The 9,225-nt window shown below is 39.7% G+C and overlaps 1 protein-coding gene across 1 annotated transcript; it reads left to right on the top strand.

Moving 5' to 3' along the window:
* Positions 1-237: 237 nt before the first annotated feature.
* Positions 238-7,338, top strand: LOC309890877 (ubiquitin carboxyl-terminal hydrolase 42-like; the record flags this gene model as incomplete). The annotated part of the gene is made up of 12 exons (XM_082785274.1): positions 238-466; positions 1,215-1,415; positions 2,008-2,118; positions 2,278-2,380; positions 2,585-2,652; positions 2,809-2,879; positions 3,411-3,493; positions 4,412-4,523; positions 4,901-5,041; positions 5,236-5,336; positions 5,800-5,941; positions 6,622-7,338. The coding sequence occupies 12 exons, from the start codon at positions 238-240 to the stop codon at positions 7,336-7,338; spliced, it is 2,079 nt and encodes a 692-aa protein (XP_082641400.1).
* Positions 7,339-9,225: the final 1,887 nt, after the last annotated feature.

Consider the following 9,225-nt stretch of genomic DNA (forward strand, 5'->3'; position numbering starts at 1 on the left):
GCATCAGCCACTAGTTCTGCAGAAGCGAAAAGTAATACTGATAGAGTTTAGATGGAAATTTTCACTTTGTGTGTTTAGTTTGGGGATTCTTTTTAAATCATTCATACCAGCGATTTAGTTCTTAAGGCTGTTTCTTTGAGATTAAGTGACAGGACTTCTGTTACTCTTTTCTTCTTGGAATGCTTCTTGATAGTCTTACGTCAGCCAGAACTTCTGTCTCTGTCGCAGATGTGAACAATGACCGTAGCTAAGAAGCCCAAATCTTCAAAGCCTAAAAAGCCCTCTTCAAGGCGGTCTGGCAAATCCAAGAAACCAAGTCCTAAAATACTGATGTCACGCACCGCCAACTGGGGCCGGATAGTGCCTGCAGAAGATTCAAGCCAAGTCTTTGTGGCCGAAGGACGTGGAGGTGCTATTTACTGTAGATCATCTGAAAAATCTAAGGCTTTTGCCCCAAGAGATCTAAGTAAGTGTGCGTTCTATCCTGCCTCCATTGTCTTCAAAGCAAAAGTAGAAAATGCAGTTCTTACTTGTTGCACTGCTAGAGAAGGGGACTACTGTGAAGAAAGACTTCAAAAGCGAATCCCCTAAGGCAACTGAAGTGACTGATGTTACAGAAATTAATTTTGATATATTTACAGTCAACAGAGAAATATGGGGAGCTTTTTGTAATGCACAGATTCCTCCATGTCTTTTCTGTTTTGCAGAGAAAAGTGTTTGATTGTTGCTCTTCACAGCTTCCATTTTTCACAGGTTTTTTGAAGGATAACATTGCTCAGGAAAAAATCTGGTATCTGTAGGGGTACCGTCATTCCTAGTTCCTCGTTTTTACGTTTTTACCGTATAATTTCAAGTCTAAGTTTGTGGTTTAAGTTATAATAAGGAAAAAAACAGTAGTTGAGTTAATCAGGTTAAAGATTATAGATGGAGAGGAACTTGGCATTAGGTGCTACAAACAGAATGGCAGTTAGCCTTGCCTTAGAAAAATTAAAATGGTTGACTAAAGTTTTTTTTTTTTTTTTTTTTTTTTTTCCCCAAAACATTGTGTTGACCAGCCAATTTGAATTTGTTGGTATTAAAGCTGTCTGCAATAGGTTTTTCTTGTTTGGATTGTAGCTAGCTCCTCTAGGTGCTCCTGCAGAATAGTACTTTTTTAAATACCTTTCTTCGAAACAAACAAACAAGATCTCTTTTTAAATTTAACTTTCTTGCAGTCGTTAATGATGGAATTGCTCCGCCACAGAGCATTCTTTTTCCACCTGAGAAGATTTGTATGGATTGGCAAGAAACACAAAGTGTTGGAGTTGGCCTGTACAATCTTGGCAACACATGTTTTCTTAATGCTACTCTACAGTGTTTGACCTACACACCCCCACTTGCCAATTACATGCTTTCTCTTGAGCACAGCCAGTCATGTGAGTACTTTCTAACAGTATTTTGAATCTGTTGGATAGCTCTGAAGGTGAAAGAACAGCAGTGATTCTGTGAGATAAGCTTATTTGCCTGATTTTACCTGTAGCAGCTGGCTTTGAGCACTGTATTAGCAGTGGGCTCCGAATAGCATATGGAGTGCAATTAATGCACCATGTTTTATTTATTTAGTTATTTGTTTGTTTGTTTGTTTGTTTGTTTATTAAAGGATCATTTATTGCTTCATGGGAATAATGAAGTGCATTGGACAGTAATGCATTTGGTAGTAATTTTAGAGAGTAATACATTTTGCAGCCTGTGGAGTTCACATTCCTGTCAGCCTTTACAACTGCGACTTTGCAGTAGTCTTTTAGATTTCTCATCACAAAATGCATTTGAATACAGGCTTAGTGGATATTTTTCTTCTGTCAAGTTGTGTGAAATGAAATGTTACAAGACTGTTGGGACATTGGCATCTTGGGAGAATAGAATGTAGCAAGGAGAGTGGATATTGTATCTATAGTTTAAATTGTACTTAGATGTTTGTAGGTATGGATATTTCGCTGGACTGGGATGCTTTGTTCTTTCACTCTTCAGGTCGTGAACAAGATTTTTGCATGATGTGCACGATGGAGACTCACATTAACCAGGCCCTGCGTTGCACTGTTGATGCCATTGAGCCTACGCATGTTATCAGTAATCTCAGTCGTAAGTGGCTTCAGATGTGTTTCTTTTCGATAGCTTGTAATCTTCAAATAATTATTTGATGTGTCTAAGTGGTTTTAACACTCCAATGAAAAGAGATTTTAGAAATACAAGAATGATTTCATTTTTAACTGAGGTCAATACTATCATCTTCTTATTTAGGAATAGGACAACATTTCCGTTTTGGCAGTCAAGAAGACGCACACGAGTTCTTGCGCTATACTGTTGATGCTATGCAGGAAGCGTGCTTGAACGGAAGCACCGAGTAAGCATAAACAAGTTCACTTTCATACATTCTCTAGCACCTTCTAGTCCTTTATTTACTCTCAGAAATGATCTCTAGCACCTTTTAGTGCCTTATTTACTATCAGCAACGCAAGTCTACATCATCCTTGGTTTTCATCAAACTCTTTGAAGAGTTAACTCTGTGCCTTAAATCTTCTGAGGTCTGATTATAATTTATTTCCAGATTGGACAGATCTTCTCAAGCTACCACCATCATTCATCAAATATTTGGAGGATTTCTAAGATCGAGAGGTACTTGAAAAAATATTCCTGTCCTTAGAACTGATCTGTGTCTTTTGTCGGTAGTAAAGCAGTCTGTAGTTTGTCTAAAGTAGTATCTGTCAACAACTTGAATTTGGACAGTTAGTCTCCTTCACATAATGTTAAGCATTTATATTTTGCTTCCAGTGAAGTGCTTGAATTGCAAAGCAGTTTCAGATACGTATGAGGCATTTCTTGATATCACTTTGGATATAAAGGTAAGATGTTTTCTAAATATAATTCATGATGTTTAAGTACATGCATAACTTTCTAAATTAAACTTGTTTAACTTAAAAAACCAAACCACATATAATGTTAAAACATAAGAGCTTGGTGGTGCTAAGGAAGTGGATTGGACTCTGTCCTTCCGTGGAACCCATGTAAATAGTCTCCACATTTGCATTGGGTTTAAGGGGAAAGAATTCTCTTTCTGCAAAAATTATAATGCTGTCATACTTCTTTGTTGTTCTACCTCAATATACATCTAATTGTTAGACTGATGAATTTGTCCCCAGTATTGATGACAAAGCACACTGTAGATGCTGTCTAGGCTACTGGAAAAGTATTTGTTCCAAAGTCAAATGCCTTCCAGGTGAGGTCAATGCTGAGCATGCTCTTTCTGCCTCCTTCTTCACAGTGCTCCTAGTAGATCGCTTGAGTATGTTAGTAAGATTCTCTTATAAACTACTAGTATGTGTCTGGAATTTTGAATTACGGTGACTTTGCGCTCTTCTTTCTCGCTGCTCTAGGCGGTTTCGTCTGTTAGCAGAGCTCTGGAACTCTTTGTGAAACCTGAAGAGCTGGATGGAGAGAATTGCTATAAATGTAGCGAGTAAGATTTTGACGACTTAGGTCTTAATCCTAGATGTCAGTTTTCTATGTTGCATGACTCTGTTGGACTACCTCTAAACTTTGGATCTACTTACAAGTTTTGTGGAAGTTTATAAAAGACTTGGATTTTTGTTTCTTTGGAGGGGGGAAGTCTTGTTCATAGGCATTCCCTATGGGTTTGCAATTCTCTGGCTTGTATTTTGCCATCAGAATTCAAAAAGAGCTACTTTTGTTCTTTCTCTTTATTAGCTCTCGACAGTACTTTTCTTGATGTAAACTGCCCAGTTTCCGTTGTTCTCTGGGCTAGTGGCTAATTTTCACTGCTTACACCGTAGGTCCTACCTTGGAGCGGGCAATGTGTCAAACTGAACTATTTTGTTTCAAAGGATGGCAGATGGGTTCAGTGTCTTTCCAGACAAGCTCAGTACATGAAGACTTCCTACTGTTAAATGTCTCCCTCCTGTAGAATGACCATGTGTTTCTGTTGTATTTTTGATGTTGATAGTCGACCTATGTTGGAGATTATTTGCAATTTCTAGCCCTGGGGACCAAGGCTCTCTCGTTCCGCTTTCAGTATTTGTATTTCCCTTGAAAGCTGAAAGAATGTATCCAGGATTGGAGTTCAAATAGCCACTTTTGTAGACCAAGAAATGGTACCTTGCCATCCAACCTGGTCATACCCTTTTGTGAGAGATTCCTGTTCCCGCTATGCTCTGAGTTGTTGGGAAAATTGACCTTCTTCTGTGTATTAACAAACCTGACACGCAGTGCATGGGTTTATGAAAAGAAAAAAGACCAACCTATTATGCAAGTAAATATCATTCAAATAGCATAGGCATGCGTGAGACATTAAAAGGAGTTTGTTTTGGGGGCGAAAAAAGAAGATGCCTTCAAACACTTATCTCTGCTTGTTTTTAAGGTGTAAAAAGATGGTTCCTGCATCCAAGAGATTTACCATACACCGTTCTTCCAAGGTTCTCACAATATCACTGAAAAGATTTGCAGATTTCACAGGTGGAAAGATCAACAAGGTATATTTACCACTGTAATGCAACTATATCATTGCGTAATGGGACATCCCCCAAAGCTGAAAGTTGTTAATATTTTCAGACAATAATTGTAGACTAACGACTATGGCTTATTCTTTCTCTTAATATCAATAAAGTTCCCGCTTGACAAGAAGCATATGCTTTCCTCTGAGAAGGCTGATTCATCAGGAAACAGTTCTCTGCAACTTCTAGTCTTAACCGTTGTTTATGGGAAGACTTATTTGTAGTGAATCAAGAAATATATTCGAGAAATATATTCTAGAAATCAATTCTAGTCTGTGTTTTTTGGAAGTGTTTTTCTCTGGCTAGTCCACGAAGTACTCTGGGATAATTTTTCTATCTTCTTGATGTCTCTTTAGGAGGTGAAATATCCGGAGTATTTGGACCTGAGAGCCTACATGTCGCAGTCAATGGGAGAACCACTGCTCTATGCCTTATACGCGGTGCTGGTACATCACGGTGTCAGCTGTCACTCAGGACACTATATATGCTATGTAAAGGTAGAAGTCAACAGCATTTCTAACAGGGTAAAGGTTGTGCTGGCAAACCAATTAAAGCATGACTAGCAGCTACTGTTTCTAGGGAAAAAGATTTCATTATATTTTTATTTGACATGTGTGTATTTTGTTCCTACCCGTGATTTCAATTGGAAAACGTGCAATTCACCTAAAGAAATCGTTGTCTTTATTTGCAGGCTGGTAATGGACTTTGGTATCAGATGAATGATGCTAAAGTAGTGCGTACTGACATTAAAAGAGTTCTTGGTCAGCAAGCTTACATACTTTTTTATATCAGGTAATAACAAATCTTAAAATGTGTTCAGAAGAGATTTACTTTCCTGTTATTGATATTTTTCTGTTTTGCAAGTGTTTTTCTTGCTATCCCGGGAGAAGATTATTATTTGTCTAATTCAGTTCTGTCTAACCTGAAATTCTCTGTGTCGTTTATTGTCTTTTGTTGCTTGGCCTTAAACTGCAGCACTTGTGTAAATTGCTATCTATGTGTTATCTGTAGCTGGCTACTTTAGAGAAGGAGAGAAATGAAGGTCATCTGTGGTGTAAGAATGAATTATTGCTCTGCAAGTGATAGTCTTAGTAGGAAGACTGTTCTCTACTTTTCAGTCTGTAGTCTTGGCGAAGCCTTCTGTGGAGAAGGCTTCCATATCGTATGAGCTGTTCCTCTAAAATGATAGGATGGGATTTAATCCAAGAGTAGGCTGAAAGAAAAACTAAACTACGATCACTGCTCTTTTCTGAAGGCGCTATGATTTGACACTTGGAGAACGTGCGTTTTACTTGCCAGCACCATCTTATCCCTGTTCATTCCCTCCTGGTCAGCAGGGGGCTAATAGTAAGCAGGCTGGATTTCTGGGACCACGACTTCTTCCTCATATGATTAAGGTAATTCAGGGAAGCGGGAGGGCAGATAACGGCACCAAACTGCTAGTGGGTTTGGGGTTTGGTGTGGGGTTTTTTGTTTGGTTTTCGGCATCTTAGTTTTGTTTTCCTTCCCACGCTGCAGCTTTCTTCACAGCCCTCATGCTACAGCCAGAGTCATTCAAACAGTGGTTACTGCTAAATTGTGCAGCCATGCGACTCCATTACTTTATACCTCCAAGACAGCTTTCTAAAGCACAGAGAGCTATGCTCTTTGACTATTTAAGCAGAGTGTACTAATCCTCAAATCATTTAAAAGAGGACTTGTTTTTCCTATCCTCGTCACTTTAGCTAAGACAGGGAAAACTAAATGTCTTATTCCTGAGCACCAGAACGATTACTTCAGGCTTTTCAGGGTATGTTTAAAGGGGAAAATAAATATATTTGGGAATAGCAGCAGGTAATGTTAAGTTGCTTGGCTGGTTTTCAAAGATGATGTTAATTTGATACCAATCTGCAGTAAACCAAAAGCAGGAATTGAATACGCTTATTGGACTTGCATTTATCCTTAAAGGGCAGTGTGTTTTTCTTTTTAGGTGTTAAGACCATTTGTAGAAACACTCAGTAGGAGAGTTTTGTGTTTCAAAATGTTACATGCAGTGTTTGCGTTAATCCATCTTGCAATTTCTTCTTTTTAAATACAGAATTCAAGCCGTTTAAATGGAAATGGATCCATAAAAGAGGACACAAAGACCACTGGTGTCACCCTAAAAAGGCCATCTTCAGCACCACCAATGGCCTGTGTTCAAAACCAGGCAATTACCAGGCCTTCAATGACTGATACGTCAAGAAAACAGAAGATCACCATCAGTATTCACAATAAATTGCCTGCTCGTCAGACTGTGTCACAGCCTGACTGTCTTAGCAGTGCTGTGGAGGATGAAGATCTCTACCAGGCTGTTCCTTCATCCACAATTACAAATTCGGTAATGCAAATGAAGCAAATGCAAACAAACAAAAAAGTTTCTGATGAAATTTTTGTGGAGCCAACAGTGAATGAAAATCCTAAACTCAGCTCTGATAACACAGTCCCTTATGGTGCAGAATCTTCAGGAAAATCTGAGGAGGAGTCAAAGGGCTTATTTCAAAGGAATTTGAAATGCAATGCAATGTCCTCTAATGGAATTTTGGTTGGAAAGGTAGTCCGTACATTGCAGCATTCCAATTCTTCCTGTCAGAATGCTGACAAAGGAAGATCCCAGCATGAGCTGCCAAAAACAGATTCACTAAATGGTGCTATTAGGTTAGTTACTGAATCTAAAGAAAACGGACTGAAACTTGATGATTCCACTTGCCGAGTTGAACCTGTTAAACCTTCTGAGATGTTCTTTTCTAAAACAAATGGATCGCTTGAAACATAGATTTGCTCCATCGAGAATTTCTCACCTACGATGTATTCGGGAGTGTTTATTGTGTTCCTAATTCAGGTGAAATACTGAGAAAACACAGCACACATGTGATCGTAAGACTTTGTGGTATTATCTCCTTAGAATTTGCAGACCTGAGCTTACATTAGAACTTGTCAACTTAAGCTCAGCTGAGATAAAAATTCCTAAGTTTCCTAAAGTAGATTTTGGGGGGTGAGTTGGGGTTATCTTTGAAGTGTAGATAATGCATACAACTCACAGCGGTCTTGCTTACCATTTAATGGAGACATTCTGACAAGACTAGTCCTCAGTACTACTACAAATAGTATTTTTTTGTCTGCTGACTTGTGCGTTTTAATTGCAGATGCCTGGAGCTATGCCTTCAGTCAATCGAGAAGTCATCACGGAGTCCTTCAGAGCCAGCCAGCTGAACAGCTTGTCAGAGGAAATGAGGTAAAATGAGCACAGTCTGATTAAGACAAGACTTTATGGAAGTTCGTTACAGTTTTATCTGTCTACTAATAGTATTTAATGGAAGGATTTAAATTAGTACAATTCCATACTGTGTGTCCAGTGTCACGAACAGAACTAATGATCAGCACTGAGCATATCACTCTGATGCAGGTTGGTGCCTCAAGGAGAACTTGTGTTCCTTTATAGAATGTTTTTCCATTTTTCTCCACTGTCTGGAGAAACACTGGCTGTTCCCCGCTCGCCCCTATGCCTTTTTTCTCAGAGCAGCAGGTGGAAGGAGACAGATGCATTTGCTTTTTTAGTGCAATGGCTTCAGAAGCAAGAGGGGAAAAAGCACTTTCTCTGGGAGCTGAAGACGGTGTCCTAATCACAGGAGAGGTTTCTAAATGGCATATCATTGCGAGGGTTCCTGTAGTCCGGAGGTTTTTGTTTGTTTGTTTGCCTTTGGAAGGTTTTACTCTTAATATTCACGTCCTTCAGCAGAAGTGAGAAATGGGTTTTTATTTTATGCAGTGTTGCGGAACCTCCGAAATCTCCTGGGAATGATGAATACCTCGCCCAGTACCAATGTGATGACTGTGGAGACAAGGAGAAAGCAAGAAGATCAAAAGAACGTGACCTCATTTCAAAAGAAAATGTTTTGTCCGGCAAAGAGTCTTGTGAGCCTGGTGAGAAATTGCGGCAAACTTCCTCTCTCAAGTCTGACACTGAATGTAGCTCTAACAATCTTTCTTCCTTAGCTATTGCAGATAGACGCCAAGATACAAAGGACAAGACTAAAACCACTGAGAAAGAGCATTACCGAAGCAAGAGGGAACATGCTCCTAGTGAAGAGAAGGAGAGTCAAAAAGCAGGTCCTTCCAGCAAGAGGAGGTGTTCTCAGAGCGTGGAATTTGTTGAGCAAAAGAGTCACAAGCAGGAGTACTGGGAGGGAAGCAGGTACAGATCTTTCCCTCGTGAAAGAAACAGCCCTGAGAATGGCAGAAGAGCAGTCAAATATTCAAAGTACAGATCTGGCAGCGGAGGAAGATCAGAACAAGGTAGCAATAGGTACTACCGATCCAAAGGGGAAAGAAGTTGGAGCAGAGAAAGATACTATCGAGACGAAGCACGGAGATGGGAAAGATGTGGCTATTACAAGGATTACTATTCACCTCATGCGACAGGAGACAGTAGAGAGAGAAAGTTCTCTCACGGCGATTCAGCCTTTGACAGATCGACTGCAACTTACTACAGCAGGTCACATAAGCATTATCATTACAAAAGCAGATGGCCTCACGGTTCCCTCTTGAGAGAGGAAGATGTACGTCGCTTTGGCACACCCCGAGCAGACTTGCATCGTTGCTCGGTACCTCAGCAACATTCCGGAAGACATTCTCGTGAAAGACATGCGCTTCCACCTGTGTC

The sequence above is a fragment of the Aythya marila genome (assembly GCF_965140915.1).
Source record: "Aythya marila genome assembly, contig: HAP1_HAP1_SCAFFOLD_304, whole genome shotgun sequence".
NCBI classification, from domain to species: domain Eukaryota; kingdom Metazoa; phylum Chordata; class Aves; order Anseriformes; family Anatidae; genus Aythya; species Aythya marila.